This window comes from Rattus rattus, chromosome 2 (genome assembly GCF_011064425.1).
Source record: "Rattus rattus isolate New Zealand chromosome 2, Rrattus_CSIRO_v1, whole genome shotgun sequence".
In the NCBI taxonomy this organism is placed as follows: domain Eukaryota; kingdom Metazoa; phylum Chordata; class Mammalia; order Rodentia; family Muridae; genus Rattus; species Rattus rattus.
The window spans coordinates 133,047,784-133,074,918 of NC_046155.1; the positions used below are offsets into that span (position 1 = coordinate 133,047,784).

At 38.0% G+C, this 27,135-nt stretch overlaps 1 protein-coding gene across 5 annotated transcripts in view; it reads left to right on the forward strand.

Annotated features, from left to right (window-relative positions):
* Mef2a (myocyte enhancer factor 2A) overlaps positions 1 to 27,135 on the forward strand; it is a 139,604-nt gene that overhangs the window by 83,691 nt on the left and 28,778 nt on the right. For 3 of the 5 annotated variants that reach the window (XM_032893429.1, XM_032893430.1, XM_032893432.1), the window contains 3 exons: positions 20,594 to 20,731; positions 22,655 to 22,874; positions 24,232 to 24,291. In XM_032893429.1, the coding sequence (XP_032749320.1) occupies positions 20,594 to 20,731; positions 22,655 to 22,874; positions 24,232 to 24,291 (418 nt within the window). Of the gene's footprint in view, positions 1 to 20,398; positions 20,531 to 20,593; positions 20,732 to 22,654; positions 22,875 to 24,231; positions 24,292 to 27,135 lie in introns of all 5 variants that reach the window. The other 2 variants (XM_032893431.1, XM_032893434.1) reach the window with 1 other exon arrangement.

The following is a 27,135-nucleotide window of genomic DNA, read 5'->3' on the forward strand; positions in this document are numbered from 1 at the left end:
GAGTTGGAATTCACCTGACTTGCCAGATGCCATAGCTCAGCAGCACAGCAGGTTGCAGAGTCTGGGTTGTTCATCTGATGATGCCAGACTGCCTGAGAGCTGTGACTGCCTGCCATCCTCCCGGCAGAGTGCTGTACTGCATATTACAGCCCCAGAAAACGCCACAATTCATGTTTTCTACTGAATGCATATGCTTTTGTATTACTGCACAGTTAAAAATTGTAAGTCAAACCAGCAGAGGGATATCAGTAAGCAGCAATGGAAATTTGTACATTTGCTAATTAGGAAATTGTCATTAGAGTTCTCTTTGAGTAAGAGATTTCATTGAAATGATGAGTCAGTATTACATTTAAAAACCACATTTTATTTAATATGTTTATATACTTTTTTTTGGGGGGGGGTTCTTTTTTTTGGAGCTGGGGACCGAACCCAGAGCCTTGCGCTTCCTAGGCAAGTGCTCTACCACTGAGCTAAATCCCCAACCCCTATATACTCCTTTTTAAAACTATATTTTTTACAAAATTAGTTTTAATATTTTGTCTTCTATTTGATTCTTCAAAACTGTTTATTCATATCAACATCAAGAATATTTAATTATCACATAGGTAAGACATTTAAATTCCATTGGATAGATGCATCTTAGTTTTTTAATGTCCTATTTATTCATGTTATGTGTACTTACAGGTATAAACTCAAAGACATTGAAATTGTGGCTATTGCTGTGATTTTTTTACAAAATTTCCTTCCAAGTTTAAATCAGTATTTGGATGCTCTGTTTAGTTCTAAATGGTAAACTTTTTCAACCTATACTTTTTTAAAATTATTTTATTTATTTACATTTCAAATGTTGTCCCCCTTCCCAGTCTCCCCTCTGAACCCCCCTCCCTCCCCCCTCCCTTTTGCATCTAAGAAGGTGCTTCCCCACCTATCCACCCACTCACCTATCCACTCAGCTTACCCCTCCAGCATCCCTCTTTGTTGGGGCAACAAGTCTCCACAGAACCAAGCACCTCCCCTCGCATTAATGCCAGATAAAGCAGTCCTCTGCTACATATGTAGTGGGAGCCATGGACCCACCATGTATATTCTTTGGTTGGTGGTTTTAGTCCCCGGGATTTCTGTGGGGTCCAGTTAGTTGTTTTTGTTCTTCCTGTAGGGTTGCATTCCCCTTCAGCTCCCTTCAGTCCTTCCCCTAACTCTTTCGTTGGGGTCCCTGGTCTCAGTCCCAATGATTGACTGTGAGTGTCTGCATTTGTCTTACCTCAGAATACCCACGATACAACTCACAGACCATATGAAAGTTAACAAGAAGGAAAAGACCTTCTAAGCGGATTCTTCATTCCCTCTTAGAAGGGAGAACAAAATAACCAGGAGAGGCAGAGGGAGGGAGGGACCTGGATGGGGGGCGGAGGGAAGGGGGGGGGGGGGCAGGATCAGGTATGAGAAGAGACAGGAAAGAAGTCCAGAGGGCCAGGAGAATGAATAGCAATAAGTAGCCAAGGGGGATGGGGAACTGGGTAACCACTAGAAAGTCCCAGATACCAGGAATGCAAGAGACTCTCAGGACTCAATGGGAATGACATTAGCGGAAATACCCAGCAAGAGGGAAATAGAACCTGAAGAGACCACCTCCAGTAGATACACATTACCCTCAGTGGAGGGATGGGCCACCCACTCATCTCAAAATTTTTAGCCCAGAATTGTTTCTGTCTGAAGAAAGAAAAAAAAAAAAAAGATGGAGTAAAGTCTGAAGGAAGGGCCATCCAGAGACTGCTCTACCTAGGGATCCATCCCATCTGCAGACACCAAACCCAGACACTTGCTGATGCCAAGAAGTGCTTGGAGACAGGATCCTGGTATGGTTGTCCTCTGAGTGGTTCTGCCAGCAGCTGACTAGGATAGATGCATTAAAAAAATAGGAACAGTTTGATTTTAGAATGTCAATAGTGAGACATCATTCTTAACACTCTTGTTCATTTGCAAGGGTAAAATATAGATGTCAAGAATATATAAAAAGGCTCATAGTTTTCTAAATATACTTAAGGATTATGTAAGCAAAAATCTAAAGATGATTCACCAATGCTAGCAGTAGTTTCTTATCCAAGATTTGGTACTCAGTGGTCACTCAGTTCTTGTCATGTTAGCCTGTCCTTCAAAGGACATACAAAGGCATGGTTATATACAGGAGATAGAGAACACAGAAAACTTTGTAGACAGCTATTATATAAATATAGTCTTGTATGGGTACAATCATACCCAAAAATGTTACCTTTAAAATTAAACGGTAATAATCTATGATATGCAGCATAATCTAAACTTTTATCTGTTGCTGTAACCACCACTACTCAGGAGCCCAGGAAATGTGTCTTCATACTTCTTGTCCTGTCATTGAAGTGACAAATGATGATGATTCAATGATGTGAAGTAAATTAATGAATTGGGTTTCTGTGGACACCAGAAAGGAACCCTTCCAGCTCAAGAATTTTGAGCAGTAACAGATACTAGAGATGAGGAAATAATAATAACAGATAATCTTGTTGTCTGTGTTTACAATTATCATGCAAGTCATACTTTCTTATGTTACAGTGTATCATTGAATAGTACCCCAGTTACAAATGGTAGCTAAGGAACATTTTCCTGTACTGAATAATTCACTCTCCTCTTAAAGCATGACAACTGGCAACTAGACGTGCATTGAATGCTTGAGTTACTAACAGCTTCATCTTTATAAAAATAATAAAATGTCATTTTTCTTATAAACGGACATTCTGATCCTTAACATTTTATGTTTTACTAGGTCATTTGAACATTAGGAAATAACCCGAAAACTATTTTCACTTTTACCTGTGAATATAATTGCATCTAAGTTTTTAGTTCTTTAACTCACTATTGTTGATAGTACACCTCTTATGTGAAAGTCTTGACTATAACTCAGAGATTTTTCCTGAAGTGAAGACAGGAAATGTGGACATGTGTGTTTGTAAAGTAATATCTTTATTGCTTATAGTCTTCTGACTGCATGGTTTGGGGGAACAGTATCTTCACTCCTCTCTGCCCTTATACTCAATATACAGAACATTTTCTTTAATCAAATTTCATCGTGTTTTTCCACACAACAAATGATTCTTCAGTAGACACCCATTACCACCTTCCTTACTCAGTTTTCACATTGTCTACTGGGGATAGTCTCAGCTCTCATTGAGTGTTCAGGGACATAGTACGTTATGATTGTAGGAACAGTAAAGTGCCTACAAATCAGGATTCCTAGAGCCTCTTTTTAGATTTGATAGATTTGTTAGAGTAGCTCACAGAGTTGAGGGAAACCCTTTTTTTTTACTTCATTATAAAATAGGTTGCAATACAGATGAACTGTCTGATGGAAGGGTCCATAGAGTAAGATGTGAGAGAGACCTCTTTTCTTTTGAAGTGTTACAAGACTCACCTACACGGATGCACTCAGATCCTGATGACTCTGATTTCACAAAGCATGTTATCAAAGACATGCATATTCATGTCATCAAGCATTAGTGCACAACACAAACTTCAATACTCACAAACACTAATACATACTATAAATGTCAGTTCACACATACAAACATTAATACACAATACAAACACAAACACACACATGCACACACACCATGTGTGATAATAGGAGATCAAATTCAAGGCCTTGCACATTATTAACAGTCATTCTGCTACTGACTTATAACCCAAGCCCTACTTGGTAGGCTTGTCTGGTCATACAAAAAGTGCTTAAATATACCAAGTTTCTTTTGAATGAATTTAAGAAAAAAATTGTAATGTAACTATAATCATTAGCTCTGTCTTAGAATGTATAAATCTAAATTAAAATGACCAACACACCTAGTCACCATCATTCATATATATATATACACACACATACATATACATGTTTGTATAAATTTTGTAATTGTATAAGTGGAAAACAGACTTGCTCATCAGAATAATTATAGTTACAGGCATGAAGTGAGGATTTTAGCAGCTGTTACTCAAGAAACACATGGGATTGTTTTATCCACCCCCACCCCCTTTTACAGAAATACTTGTATTAAATATTCCTGTTCTTAATATTTTTAATACTGATGTAGTATTATTAGAGAAGTTCAGAACCTAGCAATGTGGTAATTGAGATTATTGTGCTCACTTAAGGGTCAAGCTAGAAGGACATGGCCATTTTCTTTCTTTATATCCTACACACTGTTTCTGCCTAGAGGATGGTAGTTGTTGTGCCCCATCCCCACAGCAGGACTATAGCAGTTTCAAAAGAAAAAGAAGGAAATCTACTTGTGTCTCATTTACTCATCACACCCAATGTACAGGTTTTTAGAAGGAGAAGTTGGGACTGAGGTGGGAAGACTTGTCCATGGCTATGCAGTGAGTGAATGGCATAACTGATATTAGAGCTGGATCCTTTGTTTCCTAGTCTACTGAATCCAGTAAAACTCTGAAACATTAGTTTTATGCATTTCATTAGTAATGTATAGCATTAGTACCTATGATCGCCTTCAATGGTTATCAGAGAATTAGTATCATCACAGTAAAAATAATGAGCCACATTTATTAAATATTTACAATCTAATACACTTACTGTGTGCATGTGCTGTATGCATGTGTACATGGTTGTGTGCAGAGTAACTATGCGTGAGGAGCCAGAGGGTCAGTGTGGGTGACTACTGCTATTATTGTCAACCTGCTTTTTGAAACAAGGTCTCTTCACTGAAGCTGGAATTTAGTATAAGGTCAGGGTGGCTGGAATCAACCTATTTTCCCATATTCCTGACATCCCCTTCACTGGAGTTACAGATACGTACCACTGTGCTTGCTGTTCTGCACTGGTTCTGGGGATGCAGATCCAGTTCTTCATGCTTGCATGCTGGCACTTAACGCATTGGGCTATATCTTGATCCCCCTGGTCTGATAGACTCATTTTCATTTGTATTATCTTAAAGTTTATATTATTGTCCCTAATATACAACTGAGGACATTGAGGCACTGTGATTAATAGAATAAGACAATGATAATTTGGATTCTAAAATGTATGTTTGTGTTTGCATGTATGTGGACATACATGTGTGTTCATATTTGTGGGTGCAAAAGAGGATACCAGAGGTTGACATTGGGTGTCTTCCTTGAATGTTGTCTGTTTTATTTACTGAGGCAAGGTTTCTCACTCAACCTAGAACTTACCAATTCATTTTAGTCTAGCTAACCAGCTTGCTATGCAGGTCCCCTCTCTCCTCCTTCCCAGCACAGAGAATACAGGCTGGGATTATAACCAGCCCACCTTTTAATGTGATTGCTGGAGATATGAACTACTATCCCTATATTTGCATAGCAAGCAGTTTACGCAGACCTGTCTCCTGAGCCATGAAATGTCCCATTTTTAGGCTTAATTTTTCCTACATTCAAAATACAAAGCAAGCTGTGATTAATAAACGGACAAAAGTAGAGAATTACTATAAAATGCACCTGTCAACTAGGAAGCAAGGTGGGTTAGAGACAGACAGACGGTTCAGCAGTTAAAGCTGTTCTTTTAGATTCCCAGCACCCACATGCAGCTCACAACTGTCTATAGCTCCAGTTCTAGGGAATTTGACACATGGGTAAATAATAATAGAATTCTTTAAGAAGAAAAAAAAGATGATAATAAAAGCAATTGTTCCAGGAATACATTATTTAAGAACAGTGGTTCTCAAAATGTGATAACCTGACTTACCAGTATTAAATCACGGAGAACTTTTTTAGAACCTAGTGTTTTGTTCCCCAACCAGACCTAAAAGAAAAATCTTAGAGATGAGGTCTAAGAAACTTGGTTTACTTGTTCTAATTGGAGTTGTAAACCAATAGCTTGAAGTGAACACACTTTTTTGAAAGTGATTTTTAGCTTTTTCAAACATTTTATTCCAACAAATATACTCTGAATTAATTTTAGACACTGAGCAAACATGAGCCATAATTTTAAGAAATCTTTTCAAATTTTAAAATAGTATACTAAATATTGGTGTAAGTTTCCGTTATATAAAAAAAATAAATTTGAATTTGTAATACTGCAGGATCTAGAGTTTTTTGATTGTTTGATATTTTGATTTTATAAAAAACAGTGTAAAAATGTCATTTCACATAAATATGGAATGCAAAATGGCAGAACTATGATAAGGACTACTTCAAAAGCTAGAAATCCTATCATAATCTCAAGCAAACTTCTCAATACTGTGTGTGTAAATTAACAACTCAAGCAGCAGTTCTTCACCATTCTTATATACAACCATCCCCAGACACACTAATTTGATAAATGCTAACTAATGACAGTAGACAATTTTAATTGTTTTTCTGTGAACTATTACGTGTCCGTATGCAGAAAACTCGGCATGTGTAATAAGAATGCTGCTCTTGACAGTGGGCAGCAGTTTTAAGTAACAGAGGTCCTTGAGGCAGTATTAGTTGGTGTTCCATGGTGTGATGGCATGCCCAGTGCAATGTGTGAATTCAAAACCACCCACCTCTTAATGTGAATGCTGGACATCTGAACTACTCCCCCATATTTGTGCAGTAGGCAACTTATGCTTTGGTTTGGTTTTGAATGTTTGTTGATGCAATATTTAGTCCAGGCTAGCTTTTAATTTTCTTTGTAGCAGAGGCTACCCTTGACTTCTGATCTTCCTGTGTCCATCTTCCAAGTGCTAAGGTTAAAGATGTGTGTCACTGTGCCCAACTTACATTTGACCTTGAATTAATTTGAAGCCATTGCATGTTCATAAACTTTTTATTGTTGCCAAATTTTTTATAAACATCATTTTTTTTTACTCCATTTGGAGTTGTGACCACAGGTAAGAAAAAAAAAATTGTCCAGTGGCTCCTGTGTCTGAGTATCATCTGGTCTGGACTATATAGTAAGGAAGACACAACTCTATTTGTACTTTCTGACAGTCTTAACACTATCCTCAAAGAAGCTTTGGGAAGCTCTGCCCCCTCATCCACCTCCACCTCCACCTCTACCACCCCATATTACAATGAGAAATGGAACAGACAGGGAGTATTTAAGAGGCTTGCCTAATGTTTTACAAGGCTCCAGTTGGAGCAGCAGGCAAAGGAGAAAATAATGAGGCATCTGAAGACAAGACAGAGCTTCCCTCCACCTCCAGTCCCTGCCCCGCCCTGCTCTTTTATTTCTTACAGAGCTTGGAACAGCAGGGTGATGACTCACAGGGTGAGGCACACAGTCCTGAGGCCTCCTCCACATGTCCTTGCACCATCCTCTCACAGAGCAGTCACCATAGTTCTTGCTATTTCAAGTTTACCGTTCTTGTTTTGATACCTATCTGATATTATTGCTCATTATACAGTGATTGGCTTTTATTTGTGTGCTTTTTATAAGGAACTATACATCTGTAAATGCAGTCTTTCTTGCTATCATATTTAACTCCATGAGATTAATGTTGAAACAGAAATGAGAGTGCACTGGAAGAAAACTGAAATATTACTGTCTTAGTTAAAGTTTTACTGCTGTGAACAGACACCATGACCAAGGTAACTCTTATAAGGACAACATTTAATTGGGCCTGGCTTATAGGTTCAGAGGTTCAGTCCATTATCATCAAGGCAGGAGCATGGCAGCGTCCAGTCAGATGTGGGGCCAGAGGAGCTTAGAATTCTACATCTTGTTCCAAAGGCAAACAGGAAAAGACTGACTTCCAGGCAACTAGGACAAGGGTATAAGGCTAATGCCCATCACACACCTACTCCAACAAGGACACACCTCTTAATAGTGCCACTCCCTGGGCCAACCATATTCAAACCATCACAATCACTATAATAAAACTCACATTTCCATAAGACTGTCGATTAATATCTGTGTGTTCTTTTTATGTTTACATGTATCAAAGAATAAACATTGTAAGTTTTAATCAAGTGAAAACGTTCTTTATTTCTTCTCTGGAAGGTCTACAGTATATTCGTGAAATCTTTGTCAAGATTAGAGGAGGAAGAGATGAGGAGGCTTAGGAGAAAGGTCAGAGAAGTATTTGCTATAGCGGTGACCTCCTCAACAATCCTTTGCAGAATATGCTTAGAGAAGGAAATGGGGTTAAAAAGAAAAGAAAAGGAAAGAAAAAGCATGTCCTAGGTCAAGATGTGGTTTAGGTGGAAATTAGGAAAATCTAGTCGACACTTTGTTTTACGTTTATATGACTAAGTGTAGTTGAAGTGTGTTAGGAGGGAAGTAGTGCAAACCAGACTTGTGGGAGGCTCGGTCTCTGCTGTGGAGGTTTGGGCAGCACCGGGAGAGGGATAGAACAGCTGCTCGGGTTTCAGCTGGTGGACTTTCAGGTGGTAAGTTGTACTAGGAATTGCAAGATTACTTTAAAAGGTGTTGCAGGAAAAAAAGGTAAATTTATTGTATGTAGCAGTCTCCATTTTCAGTTACTGCACTGCTATTTATCACACTGCATGTGCATCTGTTGTTGAGATAGTGGGGTGTAGTATTAGTTGGACACATTGCTACCTTTACTAACAGGGTGCTGTTGGCTATTTTATTTTAAAACTAAACTGGTTTTGTTAGGGACTTTTCACTGAAGGTTCAAGGCCTCTAGACTGATGTTTGCCACCAAATATTTATCAGGGTATATGTATTGTACTGCTTCTAGGTTAGAATATCATTTGAGCTCAGTGGTAGGTGTGTCTAACCTTTTGATGTTACAGAAATGACTAACCTTTTGATGTTGCAGAAATGACATGTATAAAATTCACTCTTGAGAATCATTTGACATTAGATAGCCCATCTCTCAATTGCAGGAAAAAAAATAACCTTCATTTTAAAAGTAAGTTTAAGATTTTGTGTTGGGCTACATTTATAACTGTTCCTGACTGTGTGGAGCTCATGGGCCACAGGTGGGTTATGCCTTTGTGTCAGAAAATGAGAGATCTGTAGTTTAAATGGTATTTCAGTTCTTTTACAGAACATTGGCTAATGCAGATATACAGTTTTTGAGACCTAGTCCTTCAAATATATGACTTAAAATACTGATAATGATACCGTTTTCATATTTTAAATTATACTGTGGCTCAGTTCTGAATGTTATTTTGTTCCTAAAGTACATAGGAAGGAAAGTGTCTTTTCTTGTGTAGATCAGATCGGTCTTTTATAAACTCAGCTCTGTACTTAGAAAAATTCCAAATGGTAGTATACTACTGGGCTGCATTATATGTGGATAAGTATACATTTGGATGCATAACTTACAGTTTTTAGAGTTTCTGTTTCTTTGACTAATTCAGTTACTAAGTACTTTAACACTGTATTCTGTGAGCATTCTGTGAAGAATCTTGCTCAGTGGTAAAGAGATTGAACAGGAAGTGTGTTTATTTGGCCAAAAAGTGTTTCTTGTAGCTCTCTTTTTAATTATTGTACAATAAAACATCAGACAGTAAACCTTTTGCATTATTTTTAAAGGTTAGCAACTTGTAAAACTTAGCAAGTACACTGAGTGTGTAAGCCTTCTTGAATAAAATAAAGGTTAATTATGCTTTGTTAGAATTTACCTTTTATAATTCAGTGGAAAATATTTTTCTGCAATGCTTTTTTTATAGAATTTTTCTTTTTACATTTTCTAGATTTAAATTGCTATTTCCAGACTCTACCTTGAAAATTGTAAAAAAAAAAAAAAAAAAAAAGTATATAAAATGTTTATAAAAATGTGCAAAAGAAACCAGAATAACAGCTAGTGGTTGTACAGAAATTTAGAAAAATCAGATTTTTATGCTACTAATATTTGTGTAGCATTATTGTATTATAGATAATTAAATGTTAAGTTAGTATTTGCTACATTTGTATATAGGTGATACACACACACACACACAGAGGTAAGATAGTAAAAAATAATGCTTTCTTTCTTTTTTTTTTTTAATTTAAAATTTCTACACTCCAGATTTTATTCCCCTCCTGGTCTACCCTCTGACTGTTCCACTTCCCATTCCCCACCCCCACCCCACCCCCACCTCCCATCTCCATGAGGATGACCCCATCAGTCTCTTGAGGGTTAGGTGCATCTTCTCTGACTGAACCCAGACCCGAGTCCTCTGCTGTATATGTGTTGGGGACCTCATCTCAGCTGGTGTATGCTGCCCGGTTGGTGATCCAGTGTCTGAGAGATCTCAGGGTCCAGGTTAATTGAGATGCTGGTCCTCCTACAGGGTTGCCCTTCTCCTCAGCTTCCAGCTTTTCTGTAATTCAACAGATGGGTCACAGCTTCTGTTTGTTGGTTGGGTGCACATATCTGTGTCTGACTTTCAGCTTGCTGGGTCTTTTGGAGGGCACTCATGATAGGTCCCTTTTTGTGAACGCCCCATAGTCACAGTAATGGTGTCAGGTCTTGGGGCCTCCCCCTGAGCTGGATCCCACTTTGGGCCTGTCATTGGCCTTCTTTTCCTCAGGCTCTTCTCCATTTCCATCCCTGCAGTTCTTTTAGGCAGGAAGAATTACAGGTCAGAGCTTTGACTGTGGGATAGCAACCCTATCCCTCCTTGATGCCCCATGTCTGCTGGAGGTGGGTTCAGTAAGTTCTCTCTCCCCACTGTAGGGCATTTCATCTGTGGTTCCCCCATGAGTCCTAAGGGTCTCTCACTTCCCAGGTTTGGTGCATTCTAGAGTTCTTCCCAACCTTCTTCCTCCCAAGGTCGCCTGTTTTCACTCTTTGTGCTGGCCCTCGGGGCTTCAGTCCCTTTCGCCCACCCAATACCAGATCATGTTCCCTCTCCCCATTCCCTTTCCGTCTCCTGTCCCTCCCCCCCTTGTGGTTGTGAGTAGGCACTTAGTGAAGATATTTCAGTTTAGGCTTTTTAACTGTATTTGATCTTTCATTCGCTAGAAATTTAAAGTAAAATTTTACATTTATCGTTCTGGTTACCATAAGTCACTTATTGAGTGCTTCTCAGCTGAGTGTTTAACAGTTGAGGAGAGCAGTGTTAAAGTTACAAACTTCATGGGCTTTAACTGCTGACTGAAGTAATGTATCCAAAAGTATTTTATAACAATAACATATTGGGGTTGGGGATTTAGCTCAGTGGTAGAGCCCTTGCTAGGGGCTTAAGGCCCTGGGTTTGGTCCCTGGCTCTGAAAAAAAAACAAAAAAAAAAAAAAAATTAAAACAATAACATATTAGTCAGTACTACCTAGTTAAAAGCAGGAGGTACAACTGAAATACTCTTTAAATGGGAGTATTTTTGTCACATAACAGAAACTTCAGCTGTATGCTAGACTTTAGACTTTGCTGAAGCAGACTAGGGCTCTGCACTGCGCTGCCCATACATCAGCTTCATTCCCCTGCTTTCCTCTCTCTTCATGTTGGCAAAGATAACTTTAGGCCTTATACGCACATAGTCTTTTCATAGGCAGGGCTCTCTAACAGACTTTTGATGACACAAATGGTCATCGTCATCTGGGCTGACCAGTTAGCCTTAAGTAGCTGTTGTGCTCCAAAAATATGCTAGTACAGCTGAGAAAATGAGTTTTAATCTTACTCGGGACAGTTTAGGTCATCTCACATTGGTTAGTGACTAGTGAAGCTCCAGTCTGAAGTATCGAAGAAGTCAGGACACAAACGTCTTGGGAGTTTTCTTCCCCCCCCCTTTTTTTTTTTTTTTTTTTTTTCCCGGGGTTTTCTAGTACTGATTTTGAACATATGCCTCCCGCCACGTTCACCTTTCATGTTCCCCTTTCACGTATCCGAGTTCTGGTAGTGGAGAAGAGATTGAATGTGCTGATGAGCTTATTCTGTTTAGATCCGCCCCCTCTGGGAGGTGGTTTAACAGGCTAGACTGTTCAGAAAGAGTCCATTCACCATGTGTGGCACAAAAGTGCTTTAGTGGACAAGAGCATGTACGAACAAGTGTCCTGTGCACTCTGGGCACCCCAGGAGGTATTTGAAACATTGGTAATCCCATCATTGCTGTAGTATAGTCAACATTTCTAAAGTTTACGTAATTTACATTAAGTAGTCCCATACCATACCTGGTATTTATAAATCATTGTCCAGATTACCTTCACTGCTACTAAAATTGAGTGCATTTTTGAAATATTCATTAAAATATCTATATACAAGATTAATCCGTTAATCTGTTTTCTATGCCAATTAGCTTGCCTGTTTGGGCATTTCATTTAAATGAAGTCATTCAATAATAATACATCCTCTTTTGTAACTTCTTTCACTTCTATTGGTGTTTTCAAAGTTAAATTGTAGCATGTATCAGGACTTTCCTTAAGGCTGAATAGTGCACCTGCTGCTTTGAAATTTGTGTAAACTTTTTCGTATGGGCATGTGTGGTCACTTCTCTTGATGTCTCATGGGAAGTGGAATTTGCTGGGTTGTATGATAAGTTCTACCTTTAATTTTTTTAAGAGCTATGAAATTCTGGTTTATATCTTAACTGTGAAAAAACATATACTGCAAAAAACAACAAAGAACTACATTGGGATTTTATGAGAAAATGCTTTATTTTTTTTTTTTACTCCAAAATTCAGTATTTTCAGGCATCAATTATCTGAACTAATTTTCCCATTGAAGACAAAAACACCACATGAGCCATTAATAAAAATTTCTTTATGGTGTCAAAAAGGTTCTGAAAGACTATGCCAGGCCAAAATCTCGAGGACCCTAAGAATATAAAGGTAAAGAGATACTTAAGGTTCTGGCTACCCTAAGCCATTTATCCAGCTTCACAGAACAGTTGAAAAGCAGAACACCAGGTTCTTATAGATATAGTTGCAAGGCCAGAATTACTATTTTTAAGTTAATGAGTCTAATGCATTACCCTCCATGTTAAACTGGAGCCTTAGGAAATATCTTGTGCTTTCTCCTATTTATTCCCAGTGATCTACAGTAAAGAGTTCTTTAGTGCTGAGCAGACATGTGCAATGGGAAGGAAGAATGAAGAGAGCTTATGTCTGAGAGTTTATAAACCAAGTGTTATCATTAGATGGGATTTCAGGCTAAATTTGTATAATATGAGAAGTCTAAGAAAGCACTGCATCAGAGAAGCAAATTTATATCCCATTTAAAGAGTGATATCTTTTTGTGTTTCCAAATCTAATAAACTTTCAAAGCTATTGAGCACCAAAGATGACCAAGCATTCAGAAATACAATACAAATTTTACTGTTGTGGTGCAAGCCTATAGGCCTATACCCCCAGCCTGAAGTATGAGTTGTTGTCTGAAACAACAGCAAGAATGTAAGGCATGCAATAAGTAAACATGGAAATAAGATGAAGAGACTGCTTCCTGGCTATTTCAGACTATACAGAGATTGTAGAGCTTTGTTTTAGGGGGAAAAAGCAAACTTGAGAGTACATGCAAGAAATAGGAAATTATAAAAGAAGTGACAAAAATTGAAAAGCTTTAAATACTTATAGACATCGAGAAATTAAAAAAACAAAAATAAAAAACTCAATATACATGGGGGAGTGATTTCTTACAATTGCAGAGAGAAATTCTGAACTGAATGAAGAAATTGTCTATAATTCAGTATGAAGGGTTAAAGAGAAAGAAAAATATTAAAAGGTAGATTGTTTTTAGAAAATCTAACAGCCTACTTTATACTGACACTACAGAAGAAGGCAGTGGAGGATGGGGATGAGTAGGAGGTAGAGGAACTGTTTGAAGGGATAATAACTGAATTTCCAGAATGGCTGAAGGTCTACTGTCTTTAGATAAACCAAGTCTAAACTTAAACAGTAAAAATAAAGTAGTAAGAATAGTATGTTCACACATGCATCATAGCAAAAAAGAAGACACTGAAAACAAAAGATGATTATCTTCAAAACTGTGCTAATAGCTATTAAACAACAACACATTAATCCTGGAGTCATTATAGGAAGTAAATAACCTATAATCTTATACTTGGGGAAGATAACTTAAGGAGAGAAGGAAAAATCATAAACTATCTTTAAAACGAAAACAACATCTGCTTTGGCAGACGCACCAAGACCAAACAGGGCTGCCACCATAAGAAAACACTAACCATTGAGTGACCACCGGAGATTGCATATGGACAAATGCCATATTTTCTAATGTTAAGAATCTAAGATGTTCTTAATACATTTTGTTGGGTAGAAAAGGAAAAAAAAAATAGTTTCAAAGATTTGCTTGCTTGTTTGTTTGCTAAGTGAAAGACAAACAGACCAAGAGCCAGAACTTGATCTTTGTCTGTTTGCCTTTTTGAGACTATCTCAGTAAGTAGTCATGGCTGGCTTGAAATGTGATACCTACAGCAGGCTGGCCTTAGGCCTTCAGACATCTGCCTACCTCTGCTTCCAGTCTCTCTGTGGAGACTAAATGCATGAGGTACTTTGCTGTGCCTTTTGAAGGTGGTCATTGTTTCTCTCTGGAAACAGCTGTCCTCTAGCTACGTAGTACCCAGATGTTAGAAAACAGGAGCCCCAAAGTGACTGTGATAGAGGAGCAGTGTAGGGAAGAGGTGTACAGCTGTCTTTATTTTCAGTTCCTGCAGTGAAACCTAGGATTATAAAACTAAGACCTTAAAAGTCAAAGACAAAGCCTGAACACCACCCATTTATCAGTAGGTATATGTATAGGATCTTAGAAAAACTGAGGAAGAAATATAAAGACATACCCACAACTACATACTCAATAAATGCTCTCTCTTAGTGTCTAAATGAGACCACATCACTAGCCTCTCTCTGTTGTTGAGTAATACAGTCATTGAACAGCTTAAGGGATACAGCATAGTGGAGAGAGACTGGACATAGGGAACAGCAGATTCTAGCTGGGGTTCTGCTCTCCACTAGCAGTGCAGTGAGCCGGGATATGGTTAGGTCTTTGTGTCCCTTCTCACTTGAGTAACCCTCCTCTATAAAGGTGGAAGATAAGCCAGGTAACAATAAGCTGTCTGGTTTGTGCCCTACCACATTAACATGCATTTTGAGCACATCAAACCTTAGGGTCCTACCTTTGTTCCAAGTTTGTCTTGTTGGACAGACTCCAGAAAATACTTTAACAAAATACAGCCATCAAGATTTTTTTTAAAAAAAAAATCTTGATTAGCTTAATTATCAAATAAGTCTATATTAAAAGTGCCCCAGATTTTTAGAGAGGAAATGTTAGTATTTTGCAGTCTTATAGAAACTAGCCAAAGGGTCTTTCCTTTCCTTAGTATGGGAGACCAGACTTAACCTTGATTATAGAACTAGCAAAGAGGATTCCGAAAAGTTAGAAGTCCTCTACCATAAACAAATGTAAAACCCTAGTATAATGTTATTCTGTTCTGTAATGTTGATGTACATTTATTGGAGATATTTTTATTTTTTAATGAACCATTTCTTTACTGCTTGAGTACATACCTAGAATCTGTATAAGCCTTCCTTACGACTAGGAATGTAGCTGCATGACTGAGTTCTAACTGAAAGACTGTGAATGAAAATAAGTCGCACACGCTACCTCCATGCTTGGCTTGTGCACTGCTTCCTACATGGTCATCATAGTCCTCCTCCTTTGCTTGGTAACAAGAGCCAAAGAAAATACAGGTGGGAATTCTAGGCGCTGGCTGAGGCTGGCAGGCTGGCCAGTGCAGCATAGTAAAGATGCTTAGTATCTCTATGGCTCAGGATTCAAATAGCCAGCACCTTGTTCATGTTACCCCAAAAGATGGTATAGACCCTGCAGCTCACAGAAAGCTATGTGAGAGTTAGAGCATCTTCACTGCACTTGGAATGAGTGAGAAATGAACATTCATTGTGTAAAGCCTCTGAAATTTGTGGATTTGTTTACATCTGTTTACATCTGTAGCATTACTTATGCTATCTGATACAGAAAACTAATGAAAGCAATAGTAAGTTGCTATGGCATTGATATGGGTACTAAATGCCAAGCATACCAGTGGAATAGCAGCACAGAAACAGAACCATACATAGATGATACAAATGTTACAGATGAAAGAGGAAAGAACAACATTTAAGCAGTGGTGCAGGAACAGTTAAGTATCTATGTGAGCAGAAAAATGGCTCAGCGGGTAGAGGCATTTGTTCACGGGCCTAATGACTCAAGTTCACCAGACCCCACAAGACGACAGACAGAACTGATTCCAAGACTTGTGTGAAAACACACACACATACACCTGAGGAAATTTGTGATATTGAACAAACTTCATATGTTACTAAGCATAAAAGATAAAACTACTGACCCATGTAGTGGGTAATGAGAGAGAATGCCGTCATAGTTTTGAGGTGAGGAAAAAAGTTACTCCTCATTAGCAGGTTAATTCAAAGAGGCAGACATGTAAGTTCAAGAAGACCAATGAATTTGCTTCATAGGTGTCGGAAAGAAGTCCACCGAACTTGCTTGTCTCTACAGAACTACAGTATTATCATTTTGCTACAGAGTAACTTTCATCTCTACGGCACTGGAAAATAGTGCAGAAACAAAGGCATAAACATCATAGAGTCAGCTAACATGGAAGATTGTGCCCCAGCAATAGTTTCCATGGTACTTCATTCGTTTTGGGTTTTTTTTTTTTTCTTGTTTCTTTAAAAAATTATGTCATATGCCTACATAGCTAAAGTTGAAAGGTATATGTTACCTAATGACATTCATTTACTAAAACCCCTATATTTTGTACTTAAGTGTGAGAAGAAAGTACTTGAGTTGACCCAAATCACACACATAGACAAAAGCCATCAAAATTATAATTGAATGTAACTTTATTGCTGATAAATAGAAAAGGTTTATCTTTAAAGGTATGTGACTTACCTTTTAAAAGTGTCTTCTAATAGATTTAGTGTGTTCGTTTTAGTATTTCATACCAGTAGTGTCATCAGCATGCTTAGAGCACTGATGCAGTGTGTGGAGTAGGTAGCGTCAAGTCTCCTCACCCAATGGTCCCTTCAGTTGTTTGTAATGTATATTTCAGATTCTGATTATTTCAGGAAAAACAAACAAACAAACAATGGGAACACTCAACTTAAACAGTGTACACCAGAAATTCAGTTCTTTTTTTTTTTTTTTTTTTTTTTGGCACAGATGAGCTTTCTTTAAGTTTTCTAGCGGTACTGATAAATTGTCTAGCCCTCTTACAGGATCTCAGGCTTTCTGAAGTTATGCTTACTTAAGGAAAGAATGTGATGACCATCAGCGTAGCCACAGATGGTAAAAAGTAGTGTTCTTGATGGGTTTTTCTGCATGGAAGCAGATTCCTCACTGTGGTTAACAAGAGAGCTATGGAAGCTTGTTGAGGAAACTGAAGCTGACTGGCCTCTCCATGCCTTGCCTGGCCTTGTTAATAGATTGCAGCATTCCACTTGTTAGTACCAGAGACAGCTGAGAACTTTTTCTGCTATGCTATTTGGTAATGATAAAGAGAAAAATTCTTTTTATGGTAGTTGGGTCCTCAAAACCACTCTTCGAGTTTGGTGATAAGGAACAGAGTTGGCTGTCAAATAGAGCTGTATTAGCTTATTATCTACAAAGCTGATAGTGCCTCTTAAATTCTCTCCTTGTGCCAGGAACCATCTGAAGTGAAGGCCTGCAGAGCCGGGGAAGCCACAGTACTTTACTTCCTCATAAGTACCAATAGGGTTAAACCTTCCTTAATAGAATTTAAAACTACATGTAATTTTAAAGCAAAGTGTTATTTTGCTCTGTATATTTAAAATTCTATAAGAGATACATACTGTGTATTGCTATTTGTAAAATGCTCAGTGTTAAACATTTCAGTCTATAAAAAGAGCAAGGCTGAATTGTGTGTGTGTGTGTGTGTGTGTGTGTGTGTGTGTGTGTGTGTGTGTGTCCTTTTGAAACAGTGTTATTGAGTCTATAAGCTCTAGGCATCCTCCTGTCTCTGCTACCTTGGTGCTAACAGTTGACCCAACTTTTTCATGGGAGTAATGGGTATTTAGTAAGTTCTTGTTTCCCCAGTGATGAATTATGTACCCTTTAAGATACATGAAAACTGGGGGAAAGTACCCAGAGATTTAAAATTACAATAAGTCATCAATTTCATTTTGCTATTATGCACAGATACCTACTCTATTGTTCTTTTGCTAGGGCTGTGTAGATTTTAAGGGTTCAGTATGTTCCGTTCTTACTGTTAATATTTTTCACTACTGATATAACAACTTCAGAAATGTGTCAAGTAGAGCTTGCTACCAGGGATGGTGAGGATATTTTTTTTTTTTTTGCTAAGTACACATAAATGTACATGTAATATAGTAAGACTATCAGTCTATAGAGCTTAAGACCAGTGACTGGGGGGCTGGGGGCAATAGATGTAGTGTTTCTAACACACTTATGTTTAATGATTGTATTTTAATGAGTTTTGAGAGTTATAAAACATGTGAGAGAAGCATTTGCTAGGAGCCTATGATTTCTAGCATATAAAACTGTGATACTGAGTAAAGTGAAGTTTCAAAATCATTTGAAGAAACTTAGGAAAGGTTCTCAAATTGTAATGTTCCATGCATACTTTACATTTCCAGGAAAAACAGGGGCTAAACAAATCAAGTTTTACAGGGTACTAAGATCACTGGTATTACATCTAAGTTAATCACTTGCTGGTGACATGTCTTTGATAATCTTTGTTTCAGCTCTAATGGCATATGGGACACTTAACTCTAGCGCTGCTTTCAATTGTGTTAGAAACTCAAATAGTTCAGAACTGTTGAGTTGTTAATAGCTCTGCCTTAAACAAGATACATCAGGATTTTTTTTTATTGGATATTTTTATTTACATTTCAAATATTATCTCCTTTCCTGGTTTCCCGTCCATAAACACCCTATCCCATCCCCCATACCCCCTCTTCCATGAGGGTATTCTCCCACCCAACCACCCACCCCTTCCTGCCTCCCCACCCTGACATTCCCCTACACTGGGTGGGGGTGTCTAGCCTTGGCAGGACCAAGGGCTTCTCCTCCCATTGGTACCCCACAAGGCCATCCTCTGTTACATATGCAGCTGGAGCCATGGATCTGTCCATGTGTAGAATTTGGGTGGTGGGTAGTCCCGGGGAACTCTGGTTGGTTGTTGTTCTTATGAGGTTGCAAACCCTCTTTCAATCCTTTCTCTAACTCCTCCAATGGGGACCCCATTCCCATTTCGATGGTTGGCTGCAAGCATTCGCCTCTGTGTTTGTCACACTCTGGCAGAGCCTCTCAGGAGACAGCTATATCAGGCTCCTGTCAGTATGCACTTCTTGGCATCAGCAATATTGTCTGGGTTTGGCGGCTCTATGTATATGGGCTGGATCCCCAGGTAGGACAAAAATGGAATTAAACATTCTGAAGATAAATTAATATTCTGTAATCTTTAAATCACTAGGATGTTTGTTCCTTTAAAAATTAGACGTTATTTCATGATGACTTTTCTTTAAAAGAGAAATTAGAAAACTAACCATTGGGGCTGGAGAGATGGCTCAGCGGTTAAGGGCACTGACTGCTTTTCTAGAGGTCCTGAGTTCAAATCCCAGCAACCACATGGTGGCTAACAACCATCTGTAATGGGATCCGATGCCCTCTTCTGCGTGTCTGAAGACAGCTACAGTGTACTTATATATTAATAAATAAATACATCTTTAAAAAAGAAAAGAAAAGAAAACTAACCATCCACTATATTTTTACTTCAAAGTAAGAAAAAAAGAATCAGTGTGGTCCAGGGGACTACTTGATAGATACTCAAAGTTAACCAAGAAACCAACTCTAGATTAAAACAAATTGAAGGAACTATAGAGAAAAAACTAGCAAACGGGGAGGGGATGTAGTCTGAATCACTTTTCACTACAGATTTTTTAAGTATGTAAAGTCACTAAGAATGTTGACATTTATCTTACATAGGAAGGTGTCATTGTTCACAAACATTGGTTTCAAGTTTTTATATTTTATGATTATGTGGGGAAATGATAACAGAGAACAAATTAGCAGTAAATTATTGGAATTCTGGGCTAATTCCTATTGAATAAGAGAAATCTTTATTCAATAGAAAGAAATTCCTGTAGATAAAATGGCAGATATGGCCTGTGCATTAAGATGCCGTAGTTTCTCAACACACCACTTTGATAGATTCTTGTTATATTCTTACTGACTTTACTGTGACTCAGAACATGAAGGGATTTTAGTATTCTCTCAGCACTTTGAAAAGGAAGAGTCCAAACAAGCAAATACTCTGTATTTCTTAATGTGCACTGGGAGAGCTCAGTTTCTTCTTACCTTAGGCTTATGTGACTTGGAGAACTGTAATATATTTGTAGCCTTTTAAGTATCATTCAGTGGCTCTTAAATAATCTGTTTATTCGACCTGTGCTCATTTTAGAAAAACAAAACAAACAAACAAACTCATGGAAAGTTAGTATTCTTTTTGTGTGAATTTTCCAATTGTATTTCAGACTTTAAGAAAGAAAGGCCTTAATGGTTGTGAGAGCCCTGATGCTGACGATTACTTTGAGCACAGTCCACTCTCGGAGGACAGATTCAGCAAACTAAATGAAGATAGTGATTTTATTTTCAAACGAGGCCCTGTAAGTACTTCACTTTACCTTTACTTTTTATTTGTTGATCCTTTTTGTTAACTTCATATTTAGGCTCTGAACAAGAAGGAACACAGAGGCTGCGACAGCCCAGACCCTGATACTTCATATGTGCTAACTCCACATACAGAAGAAAAATATAAAAAAATTAATGAGGAATTTGATAATATGATGCGGAATCATAAAATCGCAGTGAGTACTAAAGTATGGTTTGTGCTTTTATCATGTGCATGAAGAAATAGACCATACGTCCTGCTCATTTGTACAGAAGATTAAGGACAGTGAGTATAGAGAAAAGATGGCAGTTATTAACTCGTTTTGGTTTTACAGAACTTTAAAATTTCCAAAGTCTTGTAGTAATAAATGTTGCGTGTCTTCAGTGTAGAAATGAAGAAAAAACATCTTAGTTGATGTTCTGCCACTAATTGCCCTTTATAGGCTATCTAGATACCCTGAATTACAATTCTTTTATCTGGGAAGTAAATGAGTTGGCTCACATAATTTTTAAGATTGCTTCTAGTTTTAAAATTTTTTGATTTTTAATATAAAGTATATGTTAGGTGTTCCTGTCTTGCCCATAACTTAATATACATACATATGTAAACATAAACTTGCTCTTAAGAATGCCAAATGTAACATAGGTGAGTTCGTTGCAAGATTTCATGCCTCTAAATCATTTTTACTTATTTTACATAATTATCTTCATTTTTAGAAGAGCTGAATTGACTGTTGAGCTCTTTGTATATCATACCAAAGTCTTGAACAGCAAGAAAACCAAGTATATAACTGCTCTTTTCTTACACTCTCAGCTCTAAGGAGGACTGGATTTATTGTTAGGTACCCATATCTTTAACTAGTCACAAAACAAATAGTCACTGTAATTTTACTGTGTACAGAGAGCTAACACTGTGAAAAAGTCAATTTTGAGCTCACTGAACTCTACTTGGACTGAAACATCTTGGAAGACTATCCTTGTGTCTCCAGTCTCTAACTCTGTGTAGACGCAGCTGTCCTGGAACCATCAGCCACAGTGCTGGTGTTCTGCCATTTATTTGTTTATTGTCAAGGTTTAATATCTTGAACTATGCCCTAAAGGATGACCGCATCGTATGTGTGTCATGTCTTTAACATAGTTGGTAGGAAGAATCACATGACAATAGCTTTAAGGACATTTTTTAACCTCATACCATCATTTTAAAAAACAGACAGTAGCAAAGAAAATTGTGGTGACCTCACAGGGATGTTGTTGCCACAGTTAAACTTTAAGCTGCAAAAATAATAAAATCGCTTTATTGTTCATGCAGTTTTTTGTTTTTTATTTTTACTTTCCCCCACCATGAAGGAGCCTGCTGTTTATCATGTTCAACAAATATATTGAGATTGGTCTGTGGAGGAAATACCAGAGGAAACTAGGAAGTAACCATTCAGAGAAAGCATAAAATATTTTGATAAGAAGATAGCTCTTATACTTAATGTTTATAATTTATTCTTTCTAGTAGAGTTTCAAAGATATCAAGACTCTCTAACTTGGCAATAGTTAATCTTGTATAGACTTCTTTATATATTTCATTACATACAAATTACATTGTGTTCTGTATACAATTATTTGACTTTTCTACTTTAAAAATACCCATCAATCAACTCATACTGGACTTATTCGTACTATTCCAAATTTGATGTATTAATAAGATACCTATACTTTCCAAACCCTTTGGTTATATTTGGGTTCCCCCAATAGAAATGTAATGTTAAATTGGTTTGCACTAAAGTTCTAATTAATGCTTACTTGGTAACTGTGATATATTTTATAATGTTAATTCAACAGTATTATTTTAATTCCAGGTTTAACTTTTCATTTCGTCTCTTTGAATATTTGAAACATATTATATAGTTATATATTATCATCGTCAGTCAGTATAAAATTGAAAATGAAAAAGTTTATGTCTGGTATATTCATGTTCAAGTATAAATCTAGAGAAAATTGCCTAACATTGCAAATGAAGAAACTGTCCCCATCCTCTACTTTGGTAATGAGAACTACGTAGTCAAATTAAAGTTATTTAATGTTGATAAAATGAAACCCATAGTTTTCTCTTTCTTGTTCTTTCCTTACAGCCTGGCTTGCCACCTCAGAACTTCTCAATGTCTGTCACAGTCCCTGTGACCAGCCCTAATGCTTTGTCGTACACTAACCCAGGGAGTTCACTCGTGTCACCGTCTTTGGCAGCCAGCTCGACATTAGCAGAGTCCAGCATGCTGTCTCCACCCCCAGCCACGCTACATAGAAATGTGTCTCCGGGAGCTCCGCAGAGACCACCAAGCACTGGCAGTGCAGGTACGTTGTGAAGTATTCTCTTTGCTCTCTTAAAAAGGGGATGAGCAACCACTGAACTGAGAACGGACCCCCTGTTGAAGGAATCAGAGAATGAACTGAAGAGCTTGAAGGGGCTTGAGACCCCATATGTACAACAATGCCAAGCAACCAGAGCTTCCAGGGACTAAGCCACTACCTAAAGACTATACATGGACTGACCCTGGACTCTGACCTATAGGTAGCAATGAATATCCTAGTAAGAGCACCAGTGGAAGGGGAAGCCCTGGGTCCTGCTAAGACTGAACCCCCAGTGAACTAGACTGTCGGGAGGGCGGCAATGGGGGGGGGTGGGGAGGGAACACCCATAAGGAAGGGGGAGGGAAGGGATGTTTGCCCGGAAACCAGGAAAGGAATAACACTCAAATGTACATAAGAAATACTCAAGTTAATAAAAAAAAAAAAAAAAAAAAAGGGGGGATGAGCAAGGATTTGCTGACAGAAAAAAGTTTGTCCTTAGTCTTGATTATCAGGCCAGCTGTGCTGGCACATGCCTTTAATCCTAGCACTTGGGAGGCAGCCAGATCTCTGAGTTTGAGGATAACCCTTCTACCTAGTGAGTGTCACAGCTATGTAGAGAGACCTTGTTTAAAAAAAACAAAACAAAAGTAAACAAAACCCACTTAATTGTCAGGATGTGCAAGAGTTGCTGCTACACAATTAAGTCCATTTTAAGTACTTTTTTTTAAACATTCATGGGAAAAAAAGTTCTGGCCAAAGTACAGTAATATAGAGAATACAACACCTATAACTTTTCCTTATCATGTGAAAGCCATGCTGTGACAGGCAGGCAGAGAATTTAACTTGAGTGTCGTAAGTGAAGATTTAAAGTTAAATGTGAAGCATCGTGTTAGAGATCCAGGAGTGGGAGGATGCTGTGCACCTCTTCCTGCTTAGTTCAACATGATTTTGCAGTGTATTTGCCGCCTTAGTCCCTGCAGTTTTGCATTGCCTCCCCTAAGTCCTGAGTTTGATAATAGTGCTCCATGTGAATCGTCTCATTCTCCTCAGTGTTTACCGGTTATACTGATGCACGGGATGCCACTATATCAGGAGCTTAATACTTAAGTCCGGGGGTTGTGTACACTATGTATAGCATGAATAAGCATGTTACATGTATAATTATACTATAGTAATATATAGAGAGAGTTAAATTTTATCAAATTATACATTAGTGGCAGCTTTCTACTGAGCTAATTTTGTTTTGGTTTGATGTTTAAGAACAGAGTGTAGATTATAGTGAGATGACTTCATTTGGCTGTTTGTGAAATAAAGAAAGCCAATTTTTATTCATTCTTTCTTTCCTCTGTGATATTGTTAGGTGGGATGTTGAGCACTACAGACCTCACGGTACCAAATGGAGCTGGAAATAGTCCTGTGGGTAAGTACTGACAGTATCTTGTAGATGTACACGTATCTCATGCATAGTGTGCCTTGAGTATCTCCATGGCTACCATTCCTCTTCTTACTCCCTCCATGCCCTCATGCCCACACAGCCTCCTCCTGCCTTCATCGTCCCCTTCCTTCTTTTCTTTTTTAAGTAATCCACTGAGCTCAGTTAGTGCTACCTGCTTGCCAGTGGGAGTGAGACAATCCACCAGAGCACAGACACCATACCAACAACTACAACCCTAAGGAAAAATGGCCTTCCCTCTCCCAGTAGCTGTTAACTGCAACAACTCCTCCACTAAGGGTGGAGTTCCTCCCTAATCCGTGTTAGAATGTTGGATGACTCGATCTTGTGCAGGTAGTTAGAGCTTCTGTACGTTGTGATTGTGGTGGTCATGTCATGCTGGAAGACAGCAGACAGCATTTCTCAGTATTCCTCCTGATCCTTCAGTTCTTCCATTCTTTCCACCCTTCTCACACGATGTTCCCTGTGCCTTCCTGGGGAGGGTGATAATCGATCTTCCCATTGGGGTTGAGTACTCAACAGTTGCTCTCTCAGTACTTGAATTAGCTGTGAGTCTCTGTATTGACCGTTGCCTACTGCAAGCAGCTTCTCTAAGACTTGACAGCAGCTAACATATATAGAAGGCAGTTTGGCACTTGCCTTCTAAGATAACGCCTTAGGGAGATGGCTTTTATGTAACTTTTGTCATCACTAAAGTTGAACTATTGGCAAAGGTTTTTATTTTAAAACTATTAAACGTTTTCAGAAATTAGAGTAAAAAGAAATGTGTGTATACTACTAAAGTTAGAGATCCAAGTGATTGCTCTTGAGGCTATGCTTTGGTGGTCATGTGTAGAGCATTCACAGTTCGTCATAGTAATAGCCAAATAGGCTTTTTCACTTTGGGACTAACCCAGCATGTGTGATGGTGGTGATTAAATCTAAAGCCTCATACATCCTCAACAAACACTTAAATAGCTCTATTCCCAATATACTATGCACAGTAGGTCCTAAACAACAGATTACCACCATCTAATTTAAAACAAAATAAAATGATATGATGCAAATAGTGTGGATACTAAGAGTGTTTATTTCTAGTTCACTTGGGCTCTAGCCTTCTGGTTTCTCGGTGGTTTAAAGATGGTTCTTAATAGGGCTGGAAAGATGGCTCCACAGTCAGGAGTATTTGTTGCTCTTTTGGTTTGTATTCTAGCACCCATATGGAGGCTTACAATTACAATTCCGGTTCCAGAGAATCCAATACCTTCTGTCTATGCTGGGCATCAGGTGCATGTGTAGTACGAATGCGTGCATGCATACATACATACATACATACATACATACATACATACACACACACATACACACACACATACATAAACACACATACACATATACAAAACATTCATACACATAAAATAAATGATTCTAAAATATATTTTAAAATGTCATAAACCTGTCTTTCCAGGCCTGACATGTGGTAAAGATAGATTATGATTTTGATGTTATGTCTGCACCTTATTAAATACTTTAATAATGTTTTAGCAGATTTAACTGGATTAAGTAAAACTATAAGGCTATAAGGTCCTAAGAGATCAAACGTAGGAAAGTATATAAAGGTTTTACTATCAGTTACATTGGGACTGCTATGATCATGTATGTGTATTTTCATATTATATGTATGATTTATTTAATTGTAACCCTGCTTTATTGTCTGGATCCAAATGTATTCTTTTCATATACACTTATATTTTCCCTCTTTGACACCGATAAGACAGTATGTGTAGAGCCCACCAGTATTTAAGAAAGCCTTGCATACTCATATCACATTGGGCTGATACTCCAGAAGACTGTAGACTGTGTAAAGCGAACCAGAAATAAACAATCCCTCTTAGTAGCCACACTATTTGTATTGTACTTTTTTCTTTTTGTAATTCAATGATGTTAGTCTGTTATTTGGAATCTGTTGTGCATAGTGGATTAAGAATATAACTATTGAGTATTATTTGTTGAGCATGTATGAAGCATTGAATTTAGTCACCAACATTGTATACACAAATTGTGTACCCAGCAGTATTTTAGTTAGAGCCAGTGTCTTAGTGTGAATTTGGGGCATACCTGTAACCACAGAATTTCAGAGGCTATATGGGACAAAGAGAATCCTGGGTTCTAGAGCAGCCTGATCTACACAGCAGCTTGTAGCAAGCCTGTATTCAAACTAAAGTGCCGGAAATCAGTATGAATTTCGCTTGCTAGTTTGCATCTGGCACTCCCTTTTATTTGAACACCCAAAAGATGTAATGAAGCCGATGGCCTTCATACATGCTTTTGACACCTTATAGTCTTTATTAAAAACTTTGAAAGATTGCAGTGGTTATAAAATATCTGAGACTTTGTCTAAAGAAGTAAGCTAGGGGCTGGAGAGGTGGCTTAGCAGTTAAAAGCATTGGTTGCTCTTGCACAGGACCTGGATTCAGTTCCCAGCCCGCATGGAGGCTCAGGCCTATCAATAACTCCAGTTCCAGAGGATCTGATGGTTTCCTCTGGCTTCTGAGGGGTTACCAGGCATTCATATGGTCCACAGACACACATAAAGACAAACACCCCTTCACATAAAGATAAATGAATCTTTCAGTAAAGTAAAATATGTAAAGGTGCATGCTCACTTTGTGGCAGGGAAAAATGGGGTGAAATAAACATAGTAAGCAATGTGAAAATTAGGTAAATTCCAAATGAGCTTTTTTGTTGTGATTTAAAACTATGCAGAAAATATACATGTTGTAGTAAAAATATAAAAATTAAAAAGTATGGTTTGTCTTTTACCCGCTTGGT